At 40.1% G+C, this 15,161-nt stretch overlaps 2 protein-coding genes across 3 annotated transcripts in view; one reads left to right on the top strand and one right to left on the bottom strand.

Moving 5' to 3' along the window:
- Nucleotides 1-15,161, bottom strand: part of LOC136840777 (cuticle protein 8-like) — a 151,160-nt gene that overhangs the window by 117,127 nt on the left and 18,872 nt on the right. The window contains exons 2-5 of one of the 2 annotated variants that reach the window (XM_067107649.1): nucleotides 6,064-6,197; nucleotides 5,291-5,818; nucleotides 5,023-5,161; nucleotides 3,912-4,318 (exon numbers count right to left, since the gene is read on the bottom strand). The exons of the other annotated variant lie outside the window; for it this stretch is intronic. Coding sequence (XP_066963750.1) covers nucleotides 4,165-4,318; nucleotides 5,023-5,161; nucleotides 5,291-5,818; nucleotides 6,064-6,190 — 948 coding nt within the window. The 5' untranslated portion in view covers nucleotides 6,191-6,197 and the 3' untranslated portion in view covers nucleotides 3,912-4,164. Of the gene's footprint in view, nucleotides 1-3,911; nucleotides 4,319-5,022; nucleotides 5,162-5,290; nucleotides 5,819-6,063; nucleotides 6,198-15,161 lie in introns of those variants that run through there. 2 annotated transcript variants of the gene reach the window in all.
- Nucleotides 9,296-12,014, top strand: LOC136841294 (uncharacterized). Its single transcript, XM_067108272.1, has 4 exons — nucleotides 9,296-9,300; nucleotides 9,632-10,119; nucleotides 10,231-10,369; nucleotides 11,169-12,014. The coding sequence occupies exons 1-4, from the start codon at nucleotides 9,296-9,298 to the stop codon at nucleotides 11,308-11,310; spliced, it is 774 nt and encodes a 257-aa protein (XP_066964373.1). The 3' UTR covers nucleotides 11,311-12,014.

Here is a 15,161-nt window from a genome sequence, read left to right as displayed (position 1 = left end):
AATATATCGTCCCATTACTTGTCAACTTACAGAGCAGAATTTAGCTCTGCCACTTTAAAAGAAAACGATAATATATCGTCCCTTACTTGTCAACTTACAGAGCAGAATTTTGCTCTGCCACTTTAAAAGAAAACAATAATATATCGTCCCATTACTTGTCAACTTACAGAGCAGAATTTTGCTCCGCCACTTTAAAAGAAAAACAATAATATATCTTCCCATTACTTGTCAACTTAAAGAGCAGAATTTAGCCCTGCCATTTTAAACTAAAACAACCAAAGAACTGCATATATCTTTTCTCAAGTCATAGCACCCAGAGCGAGGCACGGTGAGGTAATGCACATGACACGCAGACCTTTTTCCCAGGGGGGTTGGAAATGACATGTTGTCACGCCTCCCAAAAGTAGGAAAGTTTGAACATCATCGCGAATAAAGATAAAACAGCGGAAGTTCCCGGATTCTGGCGACTTCTTTGTCTCATCGCAAAGAAGTGTCTTCGTCTTAATTTCGACTGTGGGGTCCCCAATAATGACGGTGCGAGACTATTGCCTGATTACAGACGCACGCGTCTTTTTCTGTTTAAGGTTTGAAATATAAGACCCCCACTGCGCATGCGAGACGCTGGTGGCCTCTGCCAGATTACGGAATACCCGAGATTCTAAAAAACGGCAGATTACCGGGAGGTAACGCTGTGATTTTTTTTTTTCTAAATGAAACGGGAATTGAGCGCTATCAGCAGAAAGGCATTCGAAAACGATGCGCCGAAATCCTGGAATGATACATTATGGAAATGTATTACTGCATGGTGGAGAAAACTTGTAAAACAGCATAATAGAATTTTAACGAAGAAGGAAATGGAACTGGGTTTCTCGAGTCTTTTATCATTTTGTATCTTCAATTTGATTCAACGCCGTCTTGGAGAAATCACAGTAATAATAGATTAATCTGCTTCTAAAAACTTATATACGTGTGTATGACAATTATTCTTTTCTTTATATAATGTTTCGCTCCTGAGTAGGATTCCATCTGATTTGACCTCATTTCTGGCTCCTCGTACCACCAGACAGGCCATCTCTTCCCAAATTAAATCCTCGGAAATCTGTAATCCTCAGATGACACGCTCCATCTACAGTTTCTTTCCTCCTTCTGCCAAGCTCTGGAATCCTGTCTTACGCTTCCTTCCTTCTTCCTGTTTCTCGTTCATATTTTCTTTCGGCGCTAGTTAGAAGAGGGCATTCGATTGCCCCTCCCACTGGCCTTCGTCCGCACTAGAGGACGGCGCGTTGTGTTCGGAATAATCACGAGCAGGAAAATCCCTTAACTAATCATTAAAACAGTAAATGCATCCGACGCATTCTTCACTTCCTACGTTCTCTATTTCCGTTGCCGAATTCTCAACCTCGAATCAGGCTGATGTCATTTCTGTCGGGAACTCGACTCGAGTTCAGGCTAATCTTGGGGGGGGGGGAGGCTTTCCCTCTAATACAGGCTTCTCTCCAACTCCTGGCTATCTAATTCACAACTAGGATTTGCAACTGTTCATTGGCCCTACTTCTGCCAGGGGACAAGAAGATAAAAATTGGTCCACCTATGGTGCTCTCTAGGAAGGGTAGCTTACGCTGGCATACTTCTTTCATTTCTAATTGAAAGATTACCAGAAAAACTGAATAAATTAGTTACTTTCATACCATCACTTGATCATAAAGTTTCTTTGATTTATATCATTGAAGTATTTCACAACTACACTCTCCCAATTGGTAGTTGTTTTCTACAAAGACCCCTCTCCAGAGAGTCTGAACAGCTTCTCAAGATTCTCTATCAGAGTCCTGAGTGTGCACCCTGAATAGCCTTTGAAGTTGTGGCCTCCTTTGTACCTTCTAGTTCCTCGTTGGGTGGGTGGGTTCCGTTCTCAGCTAGCACTCTGCTGGCCGCGAGTTCGAATCTCCGACCAGCCAATGAAGAATAAGAGGAATTTATTTCTGGTGATAGAAATTCATTTCTCGCAATAATGTGGTTCGGATTCCACAATAAGCTGTAGGTTCTTAGCCACGTAAAATAAATCTAATCCTTCGGGCCAGCCCTAAGAGAGTGTTAATCAGCTCAGTGGTCTGGTTAAACTTAGGTATACTTAACTTTTCTTCAGTATCCCTGTAAAGAACAACATCTAAACTCAAAAGTCTTTCTTTACAATTCACAGTCATTTTCTTTCTCTTCACCTACGATTTAAGGCCAGTTCATGATACACTTCACTTGACTTCTGCTCCTTAAAGAAATTTTCAGCCACATAAAATATAAAAAATATCTATGTTTGGCCATTGACAAATATATGGGAAATATGACGAGCATTGAGTACTGCTGGCTTAAGGGAACGAAATGTGACTCACTTTGTGTGGAAATGTCCTTCTTTGAGTTTCAAACCGTTGCATTCAAGTATCCAACATCAATACGCTTTTCTTCTCAATGTGGTTTTTGTTTCTCTCAATTTCCTTATATGTTCTTTTTTCCACTCATACAACTTTTCAAGTTTGCTTTGCGTTCTATACCCGTCTATCCACTCGATCTATCTCAATAAATAAACTATTCCCTACTTACCTGTGTTCTTGAAGGCATATGATTATTTTATCTCAACACCTCCAACCTGCAAAGATTTATTCAAACCTGTGAAGATTTTGCAATATCTAAAGTTGTGTTTCCCGGAAAGAAGAGTCCAAAGGAAAAATTATAAAATCTTGATCTATAGTAAATTGAGATCAAATTTCTCAATATTTAGTCATATCAGTAACCACATACACTGGCATGCGTTGAAGTGACTGACTTCTTACACACTATTATTCCTTCAGGAAGGCTGCTACACCTTCCTGTTATGTTCAGCAGGGGTGGAGAGAATGCAGGGGCAAGAGGTGTGGAGCCATAAAAATTCTAGATGCCACACACGTTTGGGAACCAAGTCGTCAGGTTGAGCAGCTTCATCTAGGCTTATAGTTTTTGTCCTCCTCCAACAGTTTCATTCCTACCACTACTCATTCGTGGTGCCACATAAAATCTATCTAAAACATACTAAGTATAACTGCAGAACTGCAAGATCATCATCAAGAAGCGAGTTATCCTTCAAGCACCAGTGGATTGTTGCACCTTTGACTTAGACCAATAATACCGCTGATTAGATTTTTTCTCGTTCGAAGGCTGGTTTAAAATATACATGTTGTCTTGTCAGAGTCAAATCTCTTAAAAATTCATGAAAACTAATCTTATGCATCAAATCTTCAAGAATCAACAGTAAGATTAAGTGGTAGTTTAGTATTTGAGTCAAATAGAATAGAATATAGGATTTAGACTAGTACTGCTGCCAGACCTATGATGAAGCCACTCAGCGCTGGAAAGGGAAAGTTGAGTAGAAAGGTTTGAGAGGTGTAACAGAGGAAACCTGCAGTTGCACTTCCATGAGACATGTTAGGGTGGTAGAAAGTCAGATGAAAGAAAGAGAATTTGAACGGAGTTACAGTAAAAGGAATGAAAGGAGTTGCAGCTAGGGACCAAAGGGATGCTGCAAAGAATTAAGTAATGCTTACAGTGCACCGCATGAGGTGCACAGATGGCACTACCCCCCTCCGGGGAGTTTTGTATTTGTTCCACTGAAACTGTGAAATCCTTCTTCTGTTGATGGATATGGCGCCTTGGCTATTTTCTTTTAGAAAAAAGGGAGACTAATACCCCTATATCCTTGTCTGAAGTAATATTTTCGGGACTAAATATCTGATTCATTCGTGGTGATATTTTCTGCATAAGCTGATTACAATAAATTTAAAGAAGGCCAAGACCTTCTCATCATTGCCTTCTCTGTTTTTAAACCTAGACCTGTCGCCTTCACAAAGCCAGCATGAATGATTCCAGGATTAAGAAAAACTGAAGTCTAAAAATCCGAAACCTTTATTCATTTGATGAACAGCCTTTAAAATTTTGCATGAACCAAAACCTTATTGACGAATTTATCTTTCTCATGAAGGGTTCCTTCCATTATCTCTTACCTAGCCCGTAATATATATACAGCAGTAATACTGCAATTTAGTCAGTTTACAGCTATATGAAAGTATATTTGTCCTCAAGCAATGGGAGTCTCCAAAAACAGATGACCTATTTTGCCAATTTCCAGCCACAGGAGAAAGGTTATGACGAGTCTTCCAGCCACTGCATCGCTGATGTGACGATTGGGCCTAGGGAAACTGGACATCTGTCGTACGTAACAGCGCAATGCCCAGCTGCAGCAGACAAGAGCAGAGACCTTGCTCCTTCCAGTCTGGATGGAAGAACTACCAGGAATCTAAATGGGAAAGGAATGTTTACATCTGTGAGAACTGCCAACTAGTTTAGTCGCTAGAAATATAGATTTCATAATGATCACTATGATGTCTAGGGTACATTTCTTTGCTACGACTGAAATGGCCTTTATACAGTCCAGTTTATTTGTCTCTGAGGTTATATGGTGATTACACTTACTATTATGATTAAATTTCAAATTCTTGAAAAATTAAGATACAATACATATGCACAGGAAATAAACACATACCTTCTTACATAGTAATCCCAAAGGTGGTTTAAAATATTTGATTTCAAGAAAACAAGTTAGTACAGGAAACTGTCCTTGTTAAAATAAACTGAGTGGGTGGATGGAGTACAGACGCTAACTAAAGTCTGAAAGTGGCAAAGCAGAACAAAGAATTTATAAGTAAATTCAAGGACATGATAACCACACCGAGAAGAAAAGGAAACTGGTGCCGGCCACCTGAATGCAAAAGTTTGAAGTTCAAAGATAAGCACTCCCACTGAATCTTTTTAATCTGTAGTATTCCGCACGTTTCCCACATACTTGTCAATAGTCAGAAGTCTATTGTTTCTACTGTAATGTGGATGAAAGTATGTTCGACGAGCAGAACGGAAAAAGTAACACCTAAATAAAAACTGAACAGGAAGAAAGTGCTTGTAAGTTGTTCAGAGAGACTTTGAGTTTATGCGTAGTATCCTTACGGGGATATTGAAGAAGGTACGAAAGAAGACGCGACTTCGCAGGCCATTCGGGACGCACACTCGGGATTCTCTGACAGAAGGTCCTGAGCAACTGTCCACACTCCCTGGAAACTTGTCGTTGCGGCAGATAACCAAGAATCTGGAAGAGAGTAGACACGTAATGATTACCTTCGAAGAAGTTCCGTCAGTTGGTATGACATCTATGTAACTGATTTGTCAAATATTAAGGACAACCTAGGTCTAACAATATAGGCCTAATTATCCATACCCCCTCCTCTCGATTTAGCGCAGACGCAGCTTTCTTTCCGGCCTAGACTCTCGTCGTTTCTTGTGACGTTGAAATCTTCCAAGTCCCACTGATCGGGTTCAAATTTACCACCACCGCCGTTCTGACGGGCGTGGCGCAGTGGAAAATCATTGACATTATAATCGAAGTTCAGATTAACGTTGAGATCGTTGTTCGTATCCATGTTGTCATTGTTGTTCGAGTTCGTGACGGAGTTCGAGAGGGAGGTGACGGAGCTGCTGTTAATCGCGTCCCACAAGATGGCGCCATTGACCAAGCCGTTGAAAATACCTATGGCGATCAAGAAGATGCCAAAAATGCTGAGAGGGAGGAACTTCGAGCACACAGAGTGATTCTGCTTCGATGCTCTAGGACCTTCTAGCGAACGTCCGTGAGGTTCCTCGTCGAGGCGGTAACTGTCTTGATTCTGGTCGTGAGGGGAGTCGAGATCGTTCCGATCATCTCGGTCGGTCTGGAACTCCCGAGAATCCCAAAAAGAAGAAGAAGAACCTAGAAACGAAAGTCAGTTTTGGTTGTCGTTTAAATCAGTCGAGACCACTGTTCTGAGTTCTTCTCGAGTACCTGGTTCGATTTTTGATCTTTGTATAATGTCATGATACATTCCACTCTTGACAAGTGGTCCGCTTTTAACGCAAGTCTTCTAAAACGCTAAAATTTGCGGCAAATCGTGACGAAAAATAGATACTGTAAATGTGCGGAAATGAAATCTTTCGGACCCGGAAGGCAAACCTTACCATTTCTGTTAACTGCAGTCCAATTCCCGCGCGTCTCGTTCGGGAGAGATGAACCCACGTCGGGAAGAACGTTGTAGCCCTCGCTGATACCGACGACGATTGTAACAAGAAGAAACTTAGACCACATTTTTGTCCTGGAAATGCAACAGTCTTTTAAAACAGTCAATGTTTGTGAAGAGTTCCTCAATGTATGGTTATCATACTTCTGTAAACCAAAAGCTCCAATATCAATACGTTTCTCTGCTATTTCTGCCTAAATCAATTCGGTTTGTGTTTGCTTAGGTCTATTACCAACTTATCTGGTTCAGGCAAAGACTCGTTTGAACTTAACTATCCAATTGCATCTTACATAACACATGTATACATCTTCCTTTAGAGAGAGAGAGAGAGAGAGAGAGAGAGAGAGAGAGAGAGAGAGAGAGAGAGAGAGAGAGGACTCCACGCTTCTCCTCACTTGAAAACAGTCTTCTCCAAGCTCCTAGTCTTACGGAGCTGAAATAGCGAAAGATCTCTCTAACCATTTTATACATATGTGAGAATGAATATAAAGTGAGGGGGGGAACTACTCAGCACTTACGTGAACGTCCAAATATCCAGACAGACAGACACTTACCGGCTGTGAAACGCTGTTGCACTGATGTCGTCCGCGGAATCACTGAGGCGCCAGGCGCCGCCAGAGTACCTCAAGTCTCAGGACCATAGGTTCAAAGGCTTAATTCTCAGTTGCCTAGCTCACGTCCGAAGCGCCGAGCGACGCTCCAGACGGGACGGGAGTCGATTGTCACTCACAGACGATTTTAGTTTCTCTCCCTCTCAATTACACTAGTCCAAAAACGCACCAGTTTTAGGATGTAGACCCCTATATTAGTCTCCCTCCTATCTCTCTCCCTCTCTCAATTACGCTGTACGTCCAAAAGCGCACCAGAATTAGGAAGCAAGGCCCCGATACAACTCTCTCTCTCCCTAAATTACACTGTACGTCCAAAAACGCATCAGCTTCAGAATGAAGACCCGATACCATACACAAACACTGTAGAACTTGCTAAAGAAAATTCCACTAACATAGGCTAGGGATACTACATTTAAGTGATTTTTTTTTTTTACCTGACGGAAAATTTCGGCAGCTGATACCGTTCAAGTTCATCGTGATTGGTAGAATGAAGAAGGCTCGTCGCTGAAATGTTTGTGATTCTATATTTTCAAATTTTCATTTTTATTTTTATATTCTCGTTAGTTTGCAAAATTATACAAGACAGTGGTGATAAGATGACAATTCTGGACAGTCATCTAGATAACGTAGGATTTAGAAATAAACAACTGTATCTACTTCCTACTACTTCATTACAACAGCCAACCAGAATGGATTTTTACCGTCAGCTTCCGAAAAACATACTACAGTATACACCAAAGATGAGGGTCTAGCTAATAATTGTAGTTTGTTTTTAAAATTATTGATATTTTCCCTTTAGATATGCGAAGCACTTACTCTTTTCATTGGAACTTTTACCAAAGATTTTATGGTTCAAAAGAGATCGATTACGTCACTTATCAAACATGTCTATTTCATCTATTTGATCAGAGGCACTCTCAGGGATGAAACGTGAACAATTTAATGTACAAGTGTTAACCGTATTTAATTTATATCACAAGGAATATCAATCAATTCTTCTTCCTCCCAAAAAGATGACCACCGGCCAGCGAATTAGGCTGGGTGGGGAAAGTCACAGAACAGAAAAGAATATAGAATTTAGGCCTAAGGCCAAGCATTGGCACCTATGATGAAGACATTCAGGGCTGAAAAAGAAACCGAGAGTAAAAAGGTCTGAAAGGTGTAACAGGAGGAAAACCTCGCAGTTGCACCATGAATCACTTGTTAGGAGAGAGTGGAGGAAAGTAAGATGGAAGAAAGAGAATATGAACGGAAGTACAGCAACAGAAATGAAAGGGGGTTGAAGCTAGGGTCCGAGGGGACGCTGCAAATAACCTGAAGCAAAGCCTATACGGTGCACTGCATGAGGTGCACTGACGGTACTACTCTCCCCCCTTCTCCCTCTAGGGGTGGGGAAAGTCACAGAGGAATATAATTAGGTACAGAACGTATGATTCGGCCGAGAAGGCTAAGGAGGAGTTCAGTCGGACCCTCTTTCGAGATGTCAAGAGCGCGCAGGCGCCGGTCGTTCGAATGAGGAGGAGGAGGAGGTCCTCTGTCGCATGACGCCACAGTAATCCAGCGGGCGACGTCGCTACAACATTGACTGACAATAGGTGGGTGGGTGTTGGATGTTTACACCTTGTTTACGAATTTCGCATTTCCTTTTCTCTTTTTTTTTTATTTTATGTCTTCTTTTGTTTCTTATTTTGTGGAACTGCCGTATGAAAATACATTTAAAGTTTGTCCATGTGTAATTTTAATGACGACGATTATTATATATATATATATATATATATATATATATATATATATATATATATATACATATACAGTACATATATATTCATATATATATATATATATATATATATATATATATATATATATATATATATATATATATATGTACATCGTTATTTCAAAATCACAAGCTGAGGGTCGAATTCTGGTCTTGGCAGAAGCTCTTTTTAATTAACAATCTCCCTGAATGCAAGTTACTTCCAAGGTATAGTGATTGATGTACTAAACAATTTTTGTGGTTTAAAATTTGTGAATATAAAAAAAAAGGTCAAGGGCAAAGGCGACACCCTACTAAAACACTTGTCATCGTTTCAGAATGGCAATGAAGTCCAGGTTTTTCGTTGCTGTTGCCGTCCTCGTTGGACTGTGCACCGACTGTTCCACTCAGCCCAACCAACCTGAACCTCTTCAGAATGAAACTTCGACTACGGTTGAGAAAAATGGTAAGAATCTCTCTCTCTCTCTCTTACGAGTAACTGCGCTGTTTCCCCACTAAGAAGCAGACAAGCATTTTTGCTCCTCAAACTTAATGAGGAAGCCGTCGGTAGCGAATGGAATAGAATGTAGAATTTAGGCCAACGGCCAAGCGCTGGGACCTATGAGTGGAGTGGTCGGTACAGGGGCTTCCCTTACACATCCAGTATGTCTCTGGTGACATCAATGTAGACTAAGTGCCTGGTCGTTCGTGGACAGTGGTTATGTCAAAGGTTGGGTGAAAATAGTGATTAGTACTTCACTGAAATTTAAACATCATATTTCAATAAAACCAAGAGGGCCTCCATGAGGTAATCATCCATTCACTGGACCGGCGAGAAACAATTCAAAATATATTCATACCCTATTTTTCGTCACTCGTCTCCTCAAGCGTAGACTTCAGTAGTTTTAATTTATTTAGCCATACATTGGGGAATTTGCCATGCCAAATGACCCACATTAGTAACACATGACAATGTATTACTTTGTGTGTGTGTGCAAGTGTCTTTGAGACTCAAACATTTACATTCAAGTATCCAGCCCCACTATGGTTTTCTCCACGATAAACAGAAGCTAAACACATCGGAGGGGCTCCCATAGCAAAGGTAAACTAACGAAAACCAAAATTGCCTATATTTTCAGATTCGTGGCTGCTCGCAACATCCAGAATCCAGAGGAAGCTCCAAGCTATCGCCACTACGGTGAGGCCCCTCAGGAGAACAAGGACACCTCCCAGTCCAACTACGGCGAGATGCACTACGATCATGAGCCTCAAGTTCACTTGCTGTTGAATCAGAAGAAGGAAAAATTCGCCCCTTGTCCGCTCTTCCACCTTTTCAGCGCCATAGCGGTGATCTTGGCCGTCATCACCCTTGTGAACTGCCTGATCAGCGCAAAGAGCTTGATGCACTCGATTGACAACGTGGCCACTACCATCACTACCAACACCATCACCAACACAAACACTGATAACAATATGGATATCAACGACAATCAGAATTACAATTATAATGAAGATGTGAATATCAATGATGTTATTTTTGGCCGTCAATACGACTTTTACGACGACGAGACTGAGCAGAGCAGTTACGACAACGTGGAAGGCTGTGCCTGTCCCAACTCCACAGAAGGTAAACACAGAGCTTTCAGTGCTAGCCTGAATGACATCTCATTTAACGAGCTTGTGTAATATCTATATCATACAGGTAGGGTATAAGCTGCTTCTCGAATAAATTTTCCAGATTCGTGGTTATTCAGCGCCAGGGAAAGTCTCCAGGGAGTGTGGACAGTCGCTCAGGACTTTCTGTCAGAGAATCACGAGTGTGCATCCCGAATGGCCTGCGAAGTCGCTTCCTCCTTCGTACCTTCTTCAGTATCACCGTAAGGAAAACACATCTAAACTCAAAGTCTATCTGAACAAGTAGCAAAAATCCCCCTTTCAGTTCAAGCCATACTGCACCTGACTTCTGCCCACCAAACAAATTGCCATACACATTAAAAATCATACACATCTATAATAAAATGTACCGAGTGCTTCCGAGTGAAAGGACAGCTTTCAAGTGAATTCTTGTGTGTGTGTGTGTGTGTGTGTGTGTCTGAGACTCAAACATTTACATTCAAGTATCCAGCCCCACTAGGGTTTTCTTCACGATTTGGGTTGTTTCCTTGATTTTACTCCCAAATGCTTTGTTTATTTTTTACCAATTTCAGATTTTAATTAGCACTTACACTTTATCCACTAAATCTGCCTTCACGTAGAAAAGCATTTTCCACTCAATTGATTGAAAACTAATAATATTTGACAATTTTTGGAATCATTCTGTTAGAGTTTAATGATACAGCAATCTTTCCATTCTATGCACATTGTAAAGACTTGTTTTCATCCTTATAATGACAAACATATATCTAAAGTTGGTTTTCCTGGAAAGGGGTCAATACTATTCGGGCAAAATCTAGCTATTCTGAACTGTATCAGCAAGTGTAATCACAGAATCAGCTCTGGAGGAACAAAGTTTGTCATCGAACAGGAAGTAACAGTTGGTCGTGTAGTCAGACAAGACTTCAGGCTATGAAATCTTGTGGACATCACAGTGGCAATTAAGAAATACTTTTTCCTACTAAAATGCTAGTTACTTATAAAGATATAAATTTCCTTTTCCTTTTTTCTTTCCGTTCTTAGGTTGCTGGCAGTGCTTCCATCCACAGTAGGGGAAACGAGGTCCCTTCTCATGTCTGCTGCAGCTGGAAACTGCGCTGTTACGTACGGCAAATGTCCCATTTCACTTGCTCCAGCCATCGTTCCAGTCATGCAATGGCTTTAGGACTTTCCACGGCTTTTTTATTGGTGCTGGAAATTTGCAAAATATGCTATGAACTCTTGAAGAGACTTCTTCTTGGTGCTGGAAATTTGCAAAATATGCCACCAACTCTTGAAGAAAGTTCTTCTTGGTGCTGGACATTTGCAAAATACAGTATGCTACCAACTCTTGAAGAAAGTTCTTCTTGGTGCTGGACATTTGCAAAATATGCTACCAACTCTTGAAGAAAGTTCTTCTTGGTGCTGGACATTTGCAAACTATGCTACCAACTCTTGAAGAAAGTTCTTCTTGGTGCTGGACATTTGCAAAATATGCTACCAACTCTTAAAGAGAATTTTTCTTGGTGCTGGACATTTGCAAAATATGCCACCAACTCTTCAAGAGAATTTTTCTTGGTGCTGGACATTTGCAAAATATGCTACCAAACTCTTCAAGAGAATTTTTCTTGGTGCTGGACATTTGCAAAATATGCTACCAACTCTTAGAGAAGTTTTCTTGGTGCTGGATATTTGCAAATTATGCTACCAACTCTTGAAGACTCCTAGACCAAACTTATTTCCTATCTATCACCAACGGGCACTACAGTTACTGTTATGGACTAAAGAGATATTGTATATACCAAAAAATAAATACTTATAAGAGATGTAGATTCATGTTAAGAGTTTCAAAACTGTTTCATTGAAGGAATAAAGGTTTCTGATTTTTAAGTACTGTTGTTTTTAATCCTAGGATCACCACAGCCGATTAACGACGAGGGTAGGCCTAAGGCCGGACAATTGTCAAGGAAAAAGACTTTAACACAAATATCCTAAAACTTGACCTCAATCAAATACACTGAACTCAATAAACTAGAATTAAAAAAAGAGTATAAAAAATGATCAAATGCCATTTCTAAAAAAAGGTGAGGGATGGTGTGCGTAGTAGGATTTGATGTCCTGCTGATGAGCCTTTGCTGTAAATGCATGAAAATGCAATGGTTGTGGACATGGAATTCATCCACGACTGAGCAGCTGAAATATAAATTCCCATTCCAATTCCCGCATTCTCTTTGATGACTCCAGTGCAGTAATCAAGCCCGTATCACCGACCCAACCCTGCCACCTACCATATATAGTTATTGATGAATCTATACAAAACTATTCCTTTCTTTTCTTCTGTGGAATGGAATATAAAATTTAGGCCAAAGGCCAAGCGCTGGGACCTACGAGGTCATTATTAATCCACTGTTTCTTCTTAATAAGTGAGACCTCTTTCTGTATTTCCCTTTGGTGGGCTTGTTCCTCATGAATAGGGTTCATCTTCTGAATAATAATAATAGTAATAATAACAATAATAATAATAATTCAGAGCTGAAAGGGAAAGATTAGAGTTCTTCGTGGGACGAGTCGATAGAGTTCCCGGCTAGCACTCTGCTAGGCCCGAGTTCGAGTCTCCGGCTGGCCAATGAAGAATTAGAGGAGTTTATTTCTGGTGATAGAAATTCATTTCTCGCTATAATGTGGTTGGATTCCACAATAAGTTGTAGTCCCGTTGCTAGGTAACCAATTGGTTCTTAGCCACGTAAAATAAGTCTAATCCTTCGGGCCAGCCCTAGGAGAGCTGTTAATCAGCTCAGTGGTCTGGTTAAACTAAGGTATACTTAATTCTTTTTAGAGTATATTAGGAGAGGGTTGAGGAAAGTAATATGTAAGGAATAGAATATGAACGGAGGTACAGTAAAAGGAATGAAAGGGGTTGCAGCCAGTGGCCGAAGGGACGACCTAAAGAACCTTGAGTAACGCCTACAGTGCACCGCGTGAGGTGCACAGACGGCAATACTCCTCCATGGGGTCTTTTCCTTGGTAAAACTGGTCACGTTGTATATGGAAAATTTATCATTACGAACTTGAGTGTCAACAAAACTTCATTAAGGTTGGCAAAATGCAAAACATTCAATTCCCTCGCTTGAAGCACCGATAAAGGATGGGAGAAGGACTGTGTAGGATGTGAATGCGATCGTCAAGTGTCACATGAAACGCACATTTCTTGATGGTAACTAGTTCTTCACTAGATGGGTCGATATTACTCGCCTAGCACTCTCCTAGGCCCGCGTTCGATTCTCCGGCTGGCCAATGAAGAATTAGAGGAATTTATTTCTGGTGATAGAAATTCATTTCTCGTCGTAATGTGGTTCGGATTCCACAATAAGCTGTAGGTCCCGTTGCTAGGTAACCAATTGGTTCTTAGCCACGTAAAATAAGTCTAATCCTTCGGGCCAGCCCTCTCTAGGAGCGCCGTTAATCAGCTCAGTGGTCTGGTTAAACTAAGGTATACTTAATTCTTTTTAGAGTATATTAGGAGAGGGGTTGAGGAAAGTAATATGCAAGGAATAGAATATGAACGGAGGTACAGTAAGTAAAAGGAATGAAAGGGGTTGCAGCCAGTGGCCGAAGGGACGCCCCCAAAGAACCTTGAGTAATGCTTACAGTGCACCGCGTGAGGTGCACAGACGGCAATACTCCTCCACGGGGTCTTTTCCTTTGTGAAACTGGTCACGTTGTATATGGTAAATATATCATTAGGAACATGAGTGTCAATGAAACCTCATTAAAGTTGGCAAAATGGAAAACATTCAATTCCCTCGCTTGAAGACCCGATAAAGGATGGGAGAAGGATTGTGTAGGATGTGAATGCGATCGTCAAGTGTCACATGAAATGCACATTTCTTGCTGGGAACTTCAAGAGACTGATGCATCAGTTGGCAGAGACCTATCCACAGTCTAACTCAGTCTCTGGTAAGAGGATAAGATATCTTGTATAAGGAAACCTCGGTCAACTTGATATATATATATATATATATATATATATATATATATATATATATATATATATATATACAGGGTGAACCAAAAGTAGATGGACAGTAGGTGGAATATGGTTTGTGTTAGGGTTATACTATAACGATGGTGTTTGTTATAAATATGGCGTTTGTGTTTTATTACATTAAATTTTATAACTAAATTTATTTAAATTTGATATTTTTTTCTTTTTAGATAACCCATAATGGCAAATAATTATTTAATATAACTGTCTATAGCTGTATATGTAATCTCAAAATAAATGTTATCATCTACTGCCAACCTACTTTTGGTTCATCCTATATGTACACGTGTGTGTGTGTGTGTATAAAAATAAACAATATTCTTTGAAATTTAAAAGGCCCATAAAACGTTTAACAGCACGACATAGCAACATATTTCCACTAACAATACTTCAATCCTGATGATCAGGAGGAAAATACTGTCAATCAAGATATATGGGTTTTGTCATATTATTTATCTTGTTATGGGACTTTTAAATTTCATAGGATACTGTCAGATTACTGCAATGAAGAATATATATATATATATATATATATATATATATATATATATATATATGTGTGTGTGTGTGTGTGTGTGTGTGTGTGTGTTTTTTTATCAGAGACAACAGAAAACTTTCGTAAAGATATTTGGTCATACCTGAAATATTGTTTGTCGAATATCTGACAATGAGACCCAAAATCTTATAGCGATATAAATTTCGTATGTCGTTAGCTTTACACAGCTCAGTAATTAAAAGTTTTCTATTCACGTTACATAAAACCCACATATTACCTGCTAGTCTTATGTTACGTCAGTATTAGCCTACATGCTGAATTCCCTCCACCAAAAGCTACAATCTGCGCACGCGCAACAGAACCATAGCGAACAAAGGAACGACAATTCAAAAATCCACTGACGTTTCGACAAATGAAGGCCTGCAACAACAAAAATCTGTCAAATGTAGAGGGGAAAAAGATTCAGAGATTTACGACCGGCTGTCAATAACGGCAT

This window comes from Macrobrachium rosenbergii, chromosome 8, assembly GCF_040412425.1.
Source record: "Macrobrachium rosenbergii isolate ZJJX-2024 chromosome 8, ASM4041242v1, whole genome shotgun sequence".
Classification (NCBI taxonomy): Eukaryota; Metazoa; Arthropoda; class Malacostraca; order Decapoda; family Palaemonidae; genus Macrobrachium; species Macrobrachium rosenbergii.
Note: the sequence above shows the minus strand (reverse complement) of the source record. Positions and strands in the feature narration are given on the sequence as shown.

What these genes read in the sequence shown, in the direction of transcription:
- LOC136841294 (XM_067108272.1), top strand. An exon ending in CTGTCCCAACTCCACAGAAG is followed by an intron (nt 10,120 to 10,230) that starts GTAAACACAGAG and finishes TAAATTTTCCAG; the next exon opens with ATTCGTGGTTATTCAGCGCC. An exon ending in GTACCTTCTTCAGTATCACC is followed by an intron (nt 10,370 to 11,168) that starts GTAAGGAAAACA and finishes TTCCGTTCTTAG; the next exon opens with GTTGCTGGCAGTGCTTCCAT.